This window comes from Aythya ferina (genome assembly GCF_964211825.1).
Source record: "Aythya ferina genome assembly, chromosome: 5".
NCBI lineage: Eukaryota > Metazoa > Chordata > Aves > Anseriformes > Anatidae > Aythya > Aythya ferina.
In genome coordinates, this window is record NC_140301.1 from 31,447,750 (window position 1) to 31,465,932 (window position 18,183).

The 18,183-nt window shown below is 39.1% G+C and overlaps 1 protein-coding gene across 1 annotated transcript in view; it reads left to right on the forward strand.

Moving 5' to 3' along the window:
• The first annotated feature begins 2,754 nt into the window (after positions 1-2,754).
• Positions 2,755-18,183, forward strand: part of LOC311437545 (cytosolic phospholipase A2 epsilon-like) — a 36,924-nt gene continuing 21,495 nt past the window's right edge. Inside the window, exons 1-5 of the mRNA XM_084520928.1 lie at positions 2,755-2,811; positions 8,284-8,376; positions 8,837-8,872; positions 14,575-14,647; positions 17,813-17,949. Of these exons, the coding sequence (XP_084377054.1) occupies positions 2,761-2,811; positions 8,284-8,376; positions 8,837-8,872; positions 14,575-14,647; positions 17,813-17,949 (390 nt within the window). The 5' untranslated portion in view covers positions 2,755-2,760. The remainder of the gene's footprint in view (positions 2,812-8,283; positions 8,377-8,836; positions 8,873-14,574; positions 14,648-17,812; positions 17,950-18,183) is intronic.

Genomic DNA, 18,183 nt, shown 5'->3' on the forward strand with positions numbered 1-18,183 from the left:
TTAAGAAGAACTAATTCCCTGCCTGGCACTAGGAATCGTTGCTTAGGGCTAAAAGCTTAGGCTCTTGTCTGTTAGGTGAACAGCCAGGGAGACTCAGCCTCCCTTCTGTGTTGAGTTTGGTGCTGCCTAGCCTTAACATTTTCAGTACTCAGTAGCGTCCCTCAGGCTCTTGTATTTTGAGAGGGATTGCACTCCCCTTACATCATATGGGAATCCCAGTTTTCTGTCTCAAGGGTGAATGGTGTAAGGCACTTTTAAATCATTGCAGATCGTCGTCGTTGTCCATTGCCATGTAAATTAAGGCCATGCAAGTACCTTCTACTGTTTCTTCTTCCCTTTCAATTGTTGTCTGGTTTCTACCAAATATTACATATTTGGTGAAATGCCTTAAAACAACATTACTTTTTAATTAACTTTTTTTTTTTTTTTTTTTTTTTTTTTCTCTCTAGGTCTGCCAGTAGCTGACAGAGTAGAAAGGTGTGCTTCTCTCTCTTTCTTGTATAGAGTCAGAGGCAATGCCTGATATCCAGCCAAGATGGACAAAGGAGAAGGACAAGGACAAAGCCTGGGAGGAAGACTCCCCCAGAGGGACCACCGGGGACTGATAAGCATGTGCCAGTGGGAGGGTTCGGAATCCGGGAACTAATTATAATAACCCTGTCTTTTCTAGCAGTGGTAATGAACATGTATTAGCCTAGGAGCAGAAAAAGCTGCCACCTGATGTAACGTGTGTGCGTGTTGGAGGAGCCCAGACTCCCCGCGCACCCAGCGCCCTTTACTTGCCTTTTATTAACCCCATAAATAAATCTCATAAAGCTAAGTTGACTTGGAATTTATAACAGTATGATGAAAACTGTTGCACTCCAAGTTGGGAAGGGGAGAGGAAAATGTTCATGTATACGCGAGAATTGTACTCAAACAGCTGATTACACCTTTGCATACACCTTTTAAGGGAAAACTTTAAACCTGAGAAGCAACAGGCAGTTTTCTACGTTTCCTGATATGATAACATGGTATATGATATAGGTATGATATCAAAGGATAATATCATACCTATAGTCTGCTGCAGGCTGAAAAGTAGCCTGTGCCTCAAGTACTGTTTTATGCCTTTGCTTTTGTTACTACATGCTGTAAGTCTTCAAAAGGGAAATGAAATTATCCTACCCAGAAGAAACAGCATCCAGAAGACACCTGAGTTGTTAGGGCCTGAATTCTCATTGAAACCAAAGGCAGGGATCTTGCTGACCTGAAGAAAGAGGCTTTAATCTCTTACATGCCTTTTGTATTTAATTCATTAGGTCAACTCTAACCACTAAGCCCCTTGTCAGGTTATTTCTATTAGCGATAAGGAGCAGTTGAAACCTTAAACATTGAAACCTAGGTTGATGAGCCTATTCCACAAGGTCTCATGACTCCACACATGTGAAGTGAAATCTGCCAGGTGGGGATCATTTGACCTTTACTATATAGGAAGCACGAGGAGTTATGAGAAGAATTGCCACTCCAGGGGAGTTTGAGGTTCAGGTTATTTAGGGTGCTTTTCTACTGTCCTGGTGAAATAGACTCAGTGTTCCTAAGTAGACTGCTTTTTCTTCGTGTTTTCTACCATCTCTGTGAAATAGTTTTGGACACTCTATGAGCTAGTAACATCGGCAGTGACTACTCAGAACAGGAAAAGCTTGGTGGTGCTACTTCCCTGTGAAGTTGTTCGGCAGTGAGTCAAATTCAGAAGCTGGCAGGTAAGCGTTCCTGGGTTAAAAATTTGATTTGGGTTGGGGAGCTTGAGGACTTCTTTCACCTTGTCTGTTTCCAGAGAACTTACATAAATGGATTCTCAGCTGGTCCCCAGTCCTGGTCCCAAGTCTGAAATAACATCATACTTTGTTATCTGTAAGCAAGTCTTGTGCAATAAGTCAAATTCATTATCTGTTATCTCCTGCCAAGCTTTGCAATATGAGTCAAACCAAACATCTTTCTTCATAATAGCAAGCTATTGTTGGCAGCGACCTCTTCGACTCCTTTTCTATGTTCTAGGATGGTTGTGTCCAAGAGCTCTTTTCTGTTTCTAAGTTGATGAAAATTTTTTCTTTTTCAGCCCTGTAATCTTAACTAGAAAGCCAATTTTTTATCTTTGCTGGACATTGGCTAGGATAATTTCAACATCTGTTGCACCATTAAGATGGCAATAATTTTCTGTGAGCAATTGCTTTCATAAGTTTAATTTTAAGCAATAATGTTGTGGGATATAAAGAACTTTCTCTATCTTTAAAGTATTTTAAACAGTTTTTCAATAATCCTTTTCACAGTTCCAGGAGGATGTAACAGAGGCAGTGAAATTTGTTCTGGCGTATTCCACTGACTGGTTGTTGCTGGTTGGAACACTTTGAATTAGGCCTTGAGCTTTACTCACCTAAGGTGTGGTGGTGATGCGTTGGTGTGAGTATTTGGCAATAGGTCCAGAAAATTAGGATGGCTTAGAATGAGCTGTGGAAAGGGGGAATCCATTTTAAGAAATCTCGGCCTGCTAAGAAAGCCATTGAAAATATTAGAATGTCCAAATTGCTTATTTTAGCAGCTTGATATTTTGACTTGATGTTTTTGACTTGATATTTTGAGCTTGATATTTTTGACTGAGGCAAATGCTATTATTTGTGTTGGGGCTAGGCTCCAAAGATACAACATTACACATGAGGTTAACATGTTCCCTGGTATTACCAAATTCAGTGGACTTACCTTAGTGGTTTATGAGTTTTCTTCACAATGGGCTCATTTGACTTGTCTGGAGAAGCAAAAGCCTCTTTTTCTGTCCTGGTAAAACTGGTTTGTGTTGCAGTTCATATTGCAGCAATACCTCAGAGTCCTGCCTGTGATATTATGCTGAAAGGCAGTGTAAAAGTACAGGGGAAGAGATGTTTGTTCAAATGGCTTGCTAACTGCAAATCAAAATTAACAAAAGAGAGAACAAGTTCAGTTACTAGTGTGGGTATTTATTTTTTAAAAGGAGCTGAGGCCCAGTTGTGTATCAGCTGTATTTTTGAAGTGATTCAGCATTGGCAAAATTGTTCTGATCTGCATCCAGATAGATGAACAACAATTTATTTTTTGAAAACACTCATCTGTGACCTGTCACACAAGCTCTGCTAAATGTGATGGCATTCTCCTGGAAACAATTAGCTGTGAATATTTATAGTCTCTGTTGGGACTCAAATATCTCTCAGGCTGACTGTAGATGTAATTAACATCTTAATTAGCTGATGATGTGAGGTGACTGTGATATTCTGAGAATTGGTTCAGGTTCAGATGGGCTGTAGATCTCTCTGTAAAGGTCCTGGTCTATGTGTCTTGCCACACTTATGCTGAAGGAGCTATTGGCTAATTAGATGATGCCTCACACATGTTGTCTGACAAGGTTAGGGAAAACCTTGTTTGAAGGGTTTCTGAAGTGTAGAATGAAGCTAGGAAGGCCAGATAACCTCAGATTGTCCTGGAGAGAGAGATTCAAATCTACAGAGCATAAGAAGAGTTAGAGATGATGGTCGTGAGCTGCTGCTTTTTGAGACAGGGCTTGGATTTGAAGCTCTTCTGCAAAGAGCTGAAGCCAGGATTACATATATTGGGAATGGCTGGGTCAATACTGATGATTTTTGTATAGTAAAACCACCCAGTTATTTCCTGTGAGTGAGTAGGAGTGAGATCTTTATCTCTGCAACACATATCAAGGGCATGCAGAATCATTTTTAATCAAGTTTCTCAATAGTGTTTTAAAGGCAGAAGTCCTCCTTCATATGTATCAGTCAGGTGAAGTAATTTCTCTTGTCAGTGACTGATTTTTCACCTTTAATTCTGAGCAATTGGAATTCAGATTTAGATCAAAGTACTCTCCTGCTTACAAATGAGTGATAAATGAATTTTTTTAGACTTTCTTTTCTAAGTTGCACCCATGGTCACTCTAGACCATTTGAAACATTTTAGCAATTTGTTTCAGCAGGTTTGTTTGGTTAAAATAAGATAGATATCAGTACTGAAAGATCTTTGATTTTGGAAAAAGTAAAACTTTAAAAACTTCTAGTTCAAAATAACTATGTTAGAAATTTTTATAAATGTGATTTAAAGAAAAATAGCTTCAGTTGAACAGATTATTTTTGTTACTGATATTTCTAAATTTATTTGTTTGTCTCAAAGATAATATCCTTTGCAAAATTCTGTATTCATTCAGCATCTCTCCAATGTCATGTTTTCAGATTTAGTACAGCTCTCCTCTTGCTTCTGTAAAGGTACAACTCTGACTCCAGGTGTTTCAACTCAGACTTTAGTGTATGATGCTGAAAATCATAGTGACATCTGATTTCTATTTAGTTAACAGACAACCTCCACATCTCTTTTATCATTCAACATCTCTGCAGATCTGTATGCAATGCACCATACAGGTCTTATGATTCCCACCTGACAGAAAAGGAAACAGTAGGCACTGATGGAATGGTTTCTGTAGCCCTTGCTTCAAGGCTATTGTAGAGTTTTGAAGGATAGGTGTGTATAAATATGAAAATATAATGCTGATGCATTAATATGAAAGCTATTTTTTTTTTTTACGCTGTGCAATTGCTTGAAGTTAGAAGAAGAAAGAGCATCTATCCAAAGCTGATTTTTTTCAGAGACTGAAATCTGAGGCCCTGGGGAAGGAGGTGGCACTGTTTATCCATGGTAAATCTTCTCGTGTGCAGAGATTATTGAGCTTAGCTCCATTGTGCAATTGGAATTTGACTTTGGACTGCTTTCTGTCTTGTTTGCTTGGCAAGATGAGGTCTGTGTAGGTTTTGCAGCCTACATATATGTGTTAAAAAAAAAAAAAAGACTAAAAGGCTGAAGCCAGAGAAGATCACAATCTGTAGACCTGACACTGTATTTATTTGTGAATTTGCATTATTTGTGAATTCTGAATATTTATTTTCTAATGTAACATCTAGCTGTCATTTTGTAACACCTTCAGCACATTTTAAGATAGTTAACTACCTTTCTTGTTTCATTTAAACACCAGTTTAGGTGTTTAAACACTATTTAAGGTGATTAAATGATGACCAGTTCCCATTGTCATCAAAGAGGTGGTACAATTGTACTTCTCTCTTGCAGCAATATGAAATCCCCCATTAGTCATACATTTCTGTAGTCCTGGATTATCAGAAGGTGACAAACTAGTATATGAGGTAATCATAGCATGCTGGTTGCAGCTGTTATTGCTACCCACAACTTATTGCACTTAAGTTATTCAAATAACTGTATATATGCTGGAGAAGCTGGTGCTTGCCATAAGGCATTCTGATTAATTTTGCCTCAGATCAACAAGGCATTTTTATTTACTCCACTTTGTCTAAATTAAGACAAATACAAAAGTGTGTGCATGTAGATGTGCACTACAAAGCAGATGAAGAGCGAAGGAAAATTATAACTTCCTTTTTACTTTCTGTAATATTGCTCGGAGCTTTAAAGACTGCTTTGTGTTTTCTTGTCAGTAATATGGTCTCCGTAGTCTTAAAGATTAAAAAAGAGTGGAAGTAGCGTATATATGAAGAACACTATTGGTTTTATATTAATCACTCTGGAAATGTGATGGTCAAAAAAATCTGTACTGTTCCAATATATGGCTTCTTAGACTTTGAGTAATTCCACACATTAACTGCATGCTTGATGTTTGTCTTTGAAAGTCTCCTTAAGTTGTGGAGGAATTCAAGAAAAATGCAAAACAAACAAAAAACTACAAGATACTTCAAGGTTTAAGTAGAAAAATTTTTTGAAATCATAATCCTATGGACAGATTTGTAGTTCCCTAAATCAACACTGGAACAAACTACAAAATCACAATTTGTTTGGGCACAGATTGCATAGGCCTTGAAGACACCAGTGATTACCTTTCCCTGAGGACAAATGATCAGCAGTTAAAGCTTTCTCACTGATGACAAGAACTTAATGTTGTTACTGGTGCTATGAGGATTCAGTGTTTAGTTCTTTCATTAACTTAGTGCATGAATGAAAATACTGCTGATCATAATTCTTGGCTTTCAAAGAGCTTTTGAAGTTCTTATCTTCCAAAGCCTTTTTGAGTCTCTGGGAAAAGCAGTGGTTAAGGGAAGGCAACGTCAGCAACGAGACTTGGTGGTGGTGATGAGTAGGAGAGTTATTTAGGGGTGTGTTTTGGGTATGGGAATAATGATGCTATTTTGAGAAAGAGAATATTAAGCTGTTCAGGAGGGAAGGTGCAGGGATTCTGGAAAAAAATATCTGATTTGTGAAGTGGTGGTATCCTGTTTGTGGATCTTAAGTGAAGTAAGAGAAAGCAATACTGAGGCAGTCTTGTATTGGCTGTGAAATAGCTGGGATGGTATAATTGACCTGCTGTGTTTCATGGCTAAGAAATGGACCAGGTAATCGATTCTATTTGCATGAGGAGAGGGTAGGGCTCCTCTGAATCCCCCTTTCTCTGGGATAGTATCTGCTGGGACAGCTTGGGGAAATTGAGCTGAATAATCTATCCCCTTTTCATTTAATAAAGAATGTTTTACAGACATTCTAATGGAAGTAGATTCCTACTTTATATTTTTTTTAATATTGGATTTTCTGCAGGAAAATAGCTTTCTTTCTAAAGCTGGACAAACTAGTTTTGCAAGAGCAGAAATAGATGATTCTCAGCTGTGACTGCTCTGCATTAATTTGTTCATAAGCATTTAATACAGATAGAAAGTAATAAAGACAGAAGTTCAGGGAGAAGTTAAGAGAAGTCTGGTGTAAAGATAGTAACACCCATTCAAACTATCTTTTGGTCTTCCATTGAAAGAGCCTTTCAAGTACTGCAGTTTCAGACTATGAGCCATTGTACTCTGATTCCATTTCTATTGAGAAGGCTGTGCAATGTGAGACTATGGAGCGAGTGGCAGGTTATTAGATGGTGTAGATGGAAACTATCAGGTTTCCACTGTGTGTTTAGGATAAGGCCTTCTGAACATTTGTCACTGGAGCATCAATATAGAAGGAAGAGACTTGTTTGTTAAAAGAGGATTTTAGTCTAGCAACTTTCCTTGGACAACGTCCTCTCTTCTCTGCAGCATTCCTTTGATACTGGCCTCCATGGCACAGGCAAGTACATTAGGGTGGAATCCACTGTAGTTCATGAGGTTACTTTCTTTACCCACATGAAGTGAATTAGTTACTAATATGAATGAGACTGATTTTAAAAATAAATTTGTTACTAAACTTTTCCTCACCATGTGCTCTGTGCCCTATGTGCATCCTCTGATGCAAGAGCGTACTTGCCTCCTCCTGTCATCAAGCACAGAGGAAGGAAAGAGTGTGGCAGAGCTAGAATCGCCTCTTGCACACTCTGAAATCTACCAGTCTGTGCACACATGCTAATTTAGGGTTATTGTAATATGCTGCTCTTACAGGCAATGAGTCAATTCACACCAGAGTAAAAAGGCAGCAGGGAGGGTTTTTTGCTCAGATGTTTCCCCTGTGGTGTCTGTTGGACCTCCTGTGAGAGTGAACACACACAAGAACACTTTAAAGGAAGCTCTGAGGATGAGTGAACTGCTGCGATCTCCAGGCCCATGTGGAAGAGCACTGCCCTCTCCTGCCTGACCTGTCAGCTCCTCTGTTCCACCCACTGCTTATAGCTCCTCCCTTCCCACTCATTGTATTTAAGCTGTAACTGTAAGCTCCTTTGGACAAGGATTCTCTTTTTTTTGTTGTTTCTTCCTACGGGTATACTAAATTTCTAGAAAAACGACACCAAGCACTTGGTGAGGTAACAGACTAGCACAGAGAAGCCCAAATATATTTAGAAAAGACAGTGTCCTGCCAATGAGTTTGCTGTGGCACTGAAGTGAGTTAATCTACCATGCCAAACTGCATGCTGCTATAGGAGGACTGCCACAGGTACTTGAGTTTAGGGTTTGGAAAGCAGCTGTTGAGACTTCTCCCTAGTACCCTACAGTACTATGGTAGCTGTGATTTGGTTAGTAGCAAGCGCTTCACTTGAGGGTTAGAATTGTATAAATGCAAAACTTCATTAACAGTAGTATTTCCTAGAAAGCAATCCTTGGTCATAAAGTGGTTTCAGTGTCCCCCAAAAACATGACAGTGGGTAGAAATCTGTGTTCTACTGACTCAGCAGAAGTGTTCTAATAGGCTGCAAGAAGCAGGGAGGGGACTGCCTAATGACTGCAAGTAATTAAGGGGTGGGGCGGGACAGCCTGGTCATAAAATCCCTATTTCTCCACCTCTAAACTGCATGAGGAGTTCCTGCCAGCCCATCTGGCTCAGTATCTTTTGTCACTGGACTTACATGCAACTGGGGCTGCAATGGGATCAAATTTAAGTTCAAATGAGGTAAGAATAAAGGCCCACAGTAATCATAAACTGGGTGAAATTGTCTGATTTTTCCAGTTCAATTGGTCATAACAGAACAAGCTGTTTCAGGTGTATGGGCAAGCTAGGAAAAGCAAGTTTGCTCTTCCTTGGATCTCATGATTGCAAGGAGTGTTTTTTTTTTTTTTTTTATACTCTAACCTTATGTAAAACCTTGTGGCATGTATATTTTCAATATAAGTTTTAGGGCTAGCAGTGTTACTTACTGTGCTTGCTTAAAAGAAAAGCTTCAAGTCAAGGTAACAACAAGCTGGCATAGAGTTGTTGTTGTGGGTTTAGTAATCAGTAAAGCACCTAATGACTGTCATTAATACATGTAGCCCTAAGTATGTTTTTGAATGGGAGATGTTTTTAAATGTCAGTCTAAAATAGAAGTTGAACATGTAGTTTTCTTAACTTTGCCTTGTGTTGTTTTTCCTAGACTTTTACGGGCACCTCAGCGACAGCGGAGAGAACGGTAGGTAGTTATTAGTTGGCCCTTCATTAAATGCTGTCCAGTGCCGAATGTAAAGCACTAGAAAAAATGTTGGGAATTCAATGGCTTGGGGGAAAACTGTACTGGCCTATTTACTGAACGTGGAAAGGCTGAGATGCAACTTCAGCTCTAGGTGAAATATTGCCTTGGTTTTCAGATGCTTATGATACTGTTGTGCTATATCTGGGCAGGTTTGTACTTCACATGTTTTCATTCTTGAATTCCTGCCCTCTTTCGTATATTGATTTCCTGGGATGAAATGGCCACTTGCATGGGCATTTTGCCTTCATAAGGAGGCTGTATTTGAGTGGGTCTTTCAGTTGCTCTTAGTGCTCCGGTGTTTCTTGTAGTTTTTCTTTGCATTGTAATGACCTGTTGTAGAACTTGACATTCACTGTGCAATATAGTGATAGAAAACACAACCTCAGAACATGTAAAACTGCAGTAAATGTGTCATGTTTTGTATCTCTGGTCTCATTAGCCTGGTAGTGGGAGGTGAGAGGGAAGAGTAACAGGGTGTTTTTTAGAGATCGAACTGAGGATGGGTACTTCGTGCAGGCAAATAAAAACTTCCTGGGCAGATAGTAGATGTTTATGTTAAGACATACTAGCATAGAGGAAAATATGTCAGAAAAGATGTTAGGAGTCAGCAAATGGGGGCAGTGGCATCAGAACATGATTGTCTTCAGAAACTTACCGTGGGCTTGATGCTCTTGCCCTGCTCCAGTGATGTGGTGGTTTACCAGATGGGTTTGTTTTGAGCTTTGGTTGCATGTGATTCTCGTGGAAGTTTGTGGTGTTATGGAGGCTCTCCCAAATGATAATTTTGGTCCTTGTCTCATGAATGTTTGCTGTTTATTCATGGTATCTGATGCCTGATTTTGCCTGAGAGCCACTTGATGCCTTCTGTGTTCAGTCAAAGAGAAATGCTATGGCAAGACAAGACTTTGTCTGTGGAGTTTATTCAAGATATAGCTTCTAAAATGATGTTTAGGCTTCTGTGTATAGACTCCCAGTCCCTCTATGTTAGTGTCCTATAAATTGTTATTGTTAGTCCTGTAAACTCAGCCTGTGTTTACAGGATCTTTTTCTTTTTTTTTTTTTAAATTTTTTCCCTAGTGCTTTTTATTTCGTTTATAAGGTGGGAGATCTGTATAGTTCAGTTTGGTTTAGCCATGCTAAATACTTAAAAGACAAAAGTGAACATAGTAAATATGATATAGAGTAGGAGTTTCCTTTCAAGAAGGAAACTGACATCTTTCAGAAGTCTCTTTCAGGAAGAGCCTGACTCTTCAGGGCTCCCAGAGGCAGAAATCAGTAAGGGTCTGACACTTCATCCATCTCCCCTCCCCCCCTTTATTTCACATGATAGGTAGTAGTTGGTAAATATGTAAACATAGTAGGAATGGCAAATATATAAACATAAAATATCTGAGTTGTTTTGTGTCACTTCATAGCTCAGTAAGAAGAACAGCTTTTGTTACTGGTCAGTTTCAGGGCAACCCATGGAATGTCTGATTAAAACTTAAATGGCCATTTAAATTAAAAGGATAATATAAAACATTTGGTGGAAAAATGTAGGTAGTGACCCTAAATTTAGAAACAAAACAAACAAGCAAACAGTAATTTGAGTAACCAAAAAGTTGTTTCTTTGTATCATATCAAAATAATATAGGCTAACATGTTCTTGACAAAAAGCCATGTTGAACTGTGGAAATATTTAACTCATTTTCTCTTCTGAGTTTTGGATTTGTTCTATTGTGGGTTTTGAGCTGTGGAGTCACAAACAGGAAGAGAATAGGAAAACCATATGAAAAAGTGGCTTCAGACTGCTGGAATTTTTACATAGCTTTTGGAAAAAGCCAGGCCTTGATTCAATGCTGTTCCATTTGTTCTTATTCTGGGATAACCCCAGTGAGCTCCATTGATTTTTAACAAGACCCAGTAATAGGATATTTTAAATTGGGTGGACTAAATACAAAACACACAGTACAAGGAAAGTGTTTCTTATGCATCTGACCTTGCCTGAGGTGGTAGACATAGTAACATAATTAAATGATTCTGTCAAATCCTGCCCACCCTTGAGGCTCCAAAACTCTTTGAAGTTAAAAGGTGCCACAGACCTGACAGAGGTCAGAACCAAGGCAAGAGGTCAGAACCAGACTTTCTGACAGGGCTGAGCATTTTCTTTGTTGGTCTTTACAAGTTTTTAGTTAGTAATGAAGTTTCAATTTCTTTTTTGAAGAGAAAGCTAAAGGAAGAGTACTATGCTCCAAGTATATCTGACACACTGTTTTACGTGGATAATTGCCTTTTCACTTGATTTATCTTGGGAATGTTTTATGTGTTTCACTCTAGTATCCCCAAGGAAAAAAAAATCTGTAAAAGACAAAAGTCTTTTGCACTTCTGTAGACATGTAGAAGGAATTTTACTCAAATATAATGCTTTTACAGCCCGGTTAGGTTACTTGTGTTCTTACAGATAAACACTCATGGTTGTGAACAGCTCCATTGACTTCCCAGGGAACAGATATGTAAGGGTTGCACAAATGTGCCACAGGACTTAATTGAACTTTTATCTGACGTAGGATAGTGTGACCAAGTCCTGCTCTTGTAATCTCATATTTAAGTAGCTTCAACAGTGATTATTAAAATACCTGGCTTGTGTTTCCGGTTGATGAGGTAACAATCAGGTCTCAGACTAAATAAATAGAGAAGCCGAAAGTTGAGTCATGTGTAATAGCTGACCTTGGAGGCTTCTGGCCTCAGAATTCACCCAGCCTATGATACATGGTCATCATTAGATTAAAGGGAAATATTTAAAGGGAAAGATTCAGGAGTTGGAATCAATGATCCTTGCGGGTCCCTTCCAACTCGGGTATTTTATGATTTGGAAGTCATTGTGTGAGAACAGATGATCCAGTTTAAGATATGCCCCTCAGTATTTTTTTTTTTTTTTCTGTGTGGCTTTGAGGAAGTTGCTGAGATCTAAATGTAACAAAGCATTGAGACACTTAAATTTAGGAGCTATAAGGTCTGATTTCTAACTTTCTGCAGCCCGGAGTGAGGCATTGAGGACTGATTTAATATATTTGGAGAGTTAGGTGCACCAGAAGGGGAACTGTAATAGCTGAGCAGGGAACCATGTAAGTAGGTATGTCCAGCTCATGGGGAAAGCTGAGCACAGGAGCATACATCTTAAATCCTATCTCTGTATGTTACTTAGAGCTGTAGTGAGACACCACTATCTACCCTACCTGACAAGTAATATATAGCCCTTGGGTTTGCTGAAATATCCCGCAACTGACACTTCAGGTGGTGCTTCTAAACTGTGCCCTGTGAAACTGTGCCCTGTAGTATGGTCTGAGCAGGCTGATGTTTCATCAAGTAGAACGAATGTGCCTGTGCCAGTGACTTCTCTGACCCTTCTGCTGGTGGCTCACTGGCCTTCAGCTCTGTCTCTTCAGGTCCCTTGTGGACCTCCAGGGAAGTGGGAGAGGGATACACCAGGGGTTAACCAGGTTGTTTCTCAGAAGCAGTTTTTCATCTCAGCTGCATTTTAGAGAGGTTGAGGGCTTCATTGCTGAGGACAAGGATCTGCTTCATCACATTGTGTTAGGGTATAATGTCATGTCATGGTTCCATTTGGTTAATTTTGTCCAAGTGTTGTGAAACTCTTCAGGATAAGGCTAGTTATGCAGCTGGAAAGACATGCTCTGTCCAAGTGTGTAGTGTGTATGAAGGAGACTGTATGAAGGAGATGGTTAGTTAACATCAGCAAAATAATTTTTACTTTTGCTTCTTGTGAATAATATCAGCACTTCAGATGAAAAGTAATCATGGTTGCATCAAGACACTTTATATTTACCTTATTAGGGTGTAGTATGAATAGTCTATGAATATAGGCATGAGAGGATTTATGAGGAAATTTAACATTTGCTTACCAGTTGGTATATGTGGAGAGATTACACACACTTTTGGGACACAAAACATCCATTTCTGGTCTAAAATAGAACCAGTATACTCAAAGCTAAATATCAATTTAAAGAAAACAGTGAGATAAATGATTATATACATACACACACACACTGGTTTTAAAAGTAAAAATGGTACAAATGAAACAGATGTTAATATGGAAGGGGAGAGAAACATGTTAAGTAGTTATCCTCCAAGTGAAATGAGGAAAAAGTTTAATTATAGCCTGAGGAATAAGACACATTAATATTGCACACAGAATTGCAGAATGGTTTGGGTTGAAAGGGACCTTAAAAATCATGTAGTTCCAACCCCCCCCCCCCCCCCCCCCCATGGACGGGGCACCTCCACTAGACCAGGTTGATCAAAGCCTCATTTATCCTGGTCTTAAACACTTTAAGGGATGGGGCATCCACAGCTTCTCTGGGCAATCTGTCTCAGTGTCTCCCTGAACTCACTACTCTTTGAGTAAAGGATTTCTTCCTGTAAATCGAAACTCTGCCCTCTTTTAGTTTAAAACCATTACTCCTTGTCCTATTGCTACACTCCCTGACAAAGAGTCCCTCCCCAGCTTTCCTGTAGGTCCCCTTTAGGTGCTGGAAGGCTGCAGTGAGGTCTCTGCAGAACATTCTCTTCTGCAGGCTGAATAACCCAGCTCCTTCAGCCTGTCCTCACAGGAGAGATGCTCCAGCCCTCTAGTTGTCCTTGTGGCCCTCTGGACTCATGCTAATACTCCCATGCCCTTCTTGTGCTGTGGGCCCCAGAGCTGAATGCAGTGGTCTCAGGAGAGCAGAGCAGAGGGGGAGAATCACTTCCCTTGCCCTGCTGGCCATGCTTCTTTTGATGCAGCCTAGGATGTGGTTGGCTTTCTGGGCTGCAAGTGCACATTGCTGGCACATGTTTCATCAACCAACACCCCCATGTTCGTCTCTTCAGTGCTGCTCTCAATGCATTCCCTGTCCAGCCTGTATTTGTGCTTAGGGTTGTCCTGGCTCAGATGCAGGACTTTGCACTTTGCCTTGTTGAATCTCATGAGGTTCACACAGGCCTGCCTCTCAAGCCTATCAAAGTCTCTCTGGATGGCATCCCTTCCCTCAGGCGTGTCAACAACAACACAAGATGTTATGAGGTATTAAAAAAAATAGCATTTCTTAGCTTAAGGTGTTTGATAACCAGTAGAGTTGTGAGTTAATTCCCAGGATCATTTCTGGAAAGAGTTTTGTATCTTTCTGATCGGAATTAGGGCTGAAGATCAGAGCCCTTGTGAGAAATATCTCCAGACTATAAGCTCCATTTCTGGATTTTTAGACTGTGTATGGAAGCTTGTGCTGCTCACTTACATCTACCTGCACAGCTACTGACAGCTACTCTTGTCTCACAGACAGTCTACTATATTGTAAGCCATGTGCGTAGGACCTGAGGATGCTGAGAAGTACGCTTTAGGGGTGTTCACTGTGATAGTTAAAGAGTAGTGTTAGAAAGAACTGATCCTTATCAAACTAAACTCAGCAGCTGCTCTCAACTCATAGGGGTTTGAAGTCTGCTGCTGCTTTAACAGACCTGAAAAAGGTTATGAGCAAAAAAATTCATTTAGTTTTTCAAACTGCTCTGGTTCTTCTAACTTCAGGGTTACAGCATGCGTTATTCTGACTATAGATTACCATACTCATCTCAATGTTGTCTTTTTTTTTTTTTTAATTGTTGTGCAGAGACCGGTATCTCCTTTCAACTTGCTGACTGTAAAAATACTAAGAGTGAGGAACGTACGGAAGGCAGACTTACGTGAGTACTTATGCGATTGTCAAATACTTCTTACAGTTTCTTAAAGTAAATATTTGGTCATCATTATGGTCTTTAAATCGTGTGCCAATACTGTAAATAAATGTAAAATAAATGTAAATAAAGTAAATCAAAGATGCATAGTCCATAATATTTTCTCCAAAATCTTGCTGAGCATAGCTATAAATTCGTTGTCTTTTGGTACACTCAGTGTCATGCAATATGTCATAGTTTCTTAGGAAACCAACTGTAAATTTCAGTTGATGTAATATACATATATTTTGAGATGTTATGTGGTGTGTTGGGTCAAGAGTAGGGGGAAAAGTTGTTGGAAGTTGGATTTGGTGGTTGCTGATAGGACTAATGTTGTTGGAAGTTGTGCAACAATTATTTTTGAATGAGTGATTACTATCAGAACAAATCTGTTTCACTCACCTGTGGTATTCTTTGTTACTTAACCCTGCACTTTCCACAGTGTCATAATAGTGAACTTATTTATCGGGTACCTCCTATTTTCCAGCTATAAAAAATTTGCTACAATTTACTGCTTATATCTTGATGCTTGTTAATCTAGAAGTTAGGGATTATCAATTTTTTTGGTAATTTTTGCCATGTAATTTGAAAATATGATTTGATTAATAAGACACAGCCTTATAAGATGTAGGGTTCTGGGTTTCTTAGAGATTAAAGATATATTTTAATTTTTTTAAAAGATATGGACTTAGTTGTATGCCCTGCCTCTTTATTTAACAACTACAACAAAAAAACAGATGTTCAAATGCCTAAATGGTGATTTGCATCAACCAAGTATGTGATCCGACTAGGCAGTCACTGCAATTGCATCTGCAACCCTGCATGCACAATTGTGTGTGCATTTGTCTACTCCAGGTTCCGGGCTTATGCTCCGGTTCATTGTGGTTGTCCTTCCCAGGAACAAATTACTCACAATTGCTCCTTACCACTGTGAATAGTATTGCCTTTCTTCATGAAGGCTATTAGTTTGTCTGTCACAACATAATGTCTTATTTCCTTGTGTTCAGGTCCCAAGACTGTATACATGTAGTGTCCTTATTCCCTTAAAATGTACTAAATTCCAAACTTGGGTTTGGCTTTCCAGAGATCTGTTTAAGTGTATTTGGCAGAGAGATTTGAAAACTCTCAAGCCAGAGTATTTTCTCATCTGAAAACTTATTTTTTGAGGAAACTCAGATTATTGTGGGGAAAAGTAAGATTTGTGTCTTTTTGTCTATAGTGGGAAGGATATGGCAAATGGGCTTTACCTGTTCTGAGACATTAAAAAAAAAAATTGAGAATGTAAACATTTTGGTTAGTTTTCATCAAAGCCTCAGCATTTTCAAGTGCAGGAAAGTATCCCTTTTCTACCTGTTTATAATGGTAACCGTAGGCTTTTTGTTACAGTGCTGAGTTAATATTTTCCTTCTGATTTAGCTTTCCTGATTTGCTGATTAAACTGGGGTGTTTCCCATTTCAGTGTTTTTTCATATTTTCTTATTGAAGTACTTGTGCTTAATTTATTGAAGAAAATCTTTCTTCCTGGTGTTTGAGTTTGCCATCACTATATATTTTAATAGTGAAAAATAAACACACTTTAAAAATATTTATCCCCTACTATTGTTACAGAGTAAGACAACTTTAATAGATGTAGATGTAGGCCTGGAAATTAGACTGTTTTGGACCTGACACTGATGCGTTATGGGTCCTGGGCAAGTTATTCAAGTTTTCTCAAGGGACTTGCTTAATCCTTACGTTGCCACTCTGAGGTAATTAATCAGTGTGTGTCAAGATCTTTGAAAATGGAGGCTGTAGTATTAATCACCAAGAACTGTTTCAATCTTCATCTGCCCACACTTGTGCCTCTGATGAAGGTCTTTGGTTTTGCTTTTCTGATCACAACTGGCTAAGGGCACCAACTGGAATTGCTGTCCTTCCCATGGTTGTTACCAAACTTTTTCTGACTGCAGTAGTATGGATTAACTGCACGATAAGGGCACAGCTTGGGAAAAATACACCTGCTAGAACAACCTAATTCTGTAGCTGTTACTAAAAGATAAAGAGGAAATATATGAAGAAAATTGTACATAATATGATGTAATAACACTGCTACAGGTTTGGGGCATGATGCAGGAATTAACTACGGGTTGAATTATTTGACCTCTTCTGACTCACAAGGTTCCTGTGAGAATCAGATGACTGATTAAACATTGCTAACATAAAATTTGGAGAATATGAAATGCATTACAGGTATGAGACCAAGGCCACTGGAGCCTGTATCAAGATTCTGTAAGTCACTTCGTGGTGATTTTCCCTCCAGGTGTAGGGAATACCTCCAGGTGTACGTCAGAATACGGTAGGAGCTAACATCTCTCCTGGTGTTTCCTTTCCCAGACAGGAGCGATGGCAAGATTTTCCAGTTCGCAGATAGAGTAGTAGGAAGGAGTAGGATAAACAGTAACTTAACAGTTGTGCTGAAAGAAGAATTCATGAGAAAGACAAAGCTTCTAAAAATTCTCAGATACATTAATATGAAATTGTCACGTTCTGGTTTGTGACAAGGAAATAAAATTTTTCAGTTTTAATGGGGGGAACACTTTTTGGCCTAAATAAACAAATGAATAAAATTTGTCTTCATTTAAACAAGCAGCTGGGGAGGGCATGCTAGAAGACAAGTCTATTTCCAACCCACATCAAAGGCTGAGGTGTGTTGCCTGAGCTATAGATTAGCCATCCTAGCTCTGATTTGAGTCTATGTGGGAGAGGGCATATGCTCTTAACTATCCTTGTGTTATGGCAACATTAACCTACGCTCTGCCCCAGTCATTTGGACAATCATGAGTATTGAGTTATATGCAGCATGGATAGATGTGCCTGTACTACATGTGGAGTGCAGTGCTATTTCAAATAAAAAGTAATATTTTAAAAGAAAAATGAGTTTGACTCAAAGTGAAAAGATAAGAACGAGCATGACAAATGTGTGAGGATGTTTGTTTTCCAGTGAGTGCTCTATTGTATTATTTATTCATTAGTCTATGTAATTTAGGAAAAAAATCCCCTACTGTGTTATCTCAAACTTCCTAGTGTTAAAGGTACACATTGCAGTAATTCTTTTTCTAGACGCATTGTCACTCTGCTTATCTTTTTGTTATGCAGTCACCCTTTCAGATTGCTATGTGACGCTGTGGTTGCCTACTGCCTCAACTGAGAAGGTTCGGACCAGAACCATCAGGAACAGCAAAAACCCAGTCTGGAATGAAGCTTTCTGCTATAAGATTGACCGACGAGTCAAGGTAATGAAAATAAATGTTTTTCAAATGTTTTTCACTATTCATTATCTGCAGATAGTAAATAGATGATGCAAAACTACAGCAACTACAGTTACATCCTCCTTTGGTATTCTGTTCTAGCTATTTGCTGCTTAATCATTCAGTCTTCAGAAACAGTAAGAAGCAATTAAATTTCCTCTTCTGAAACTGGAGAGGAAAAAGAAATCCTAGTCTTGAGATTTACCTGTCTTATGGAGC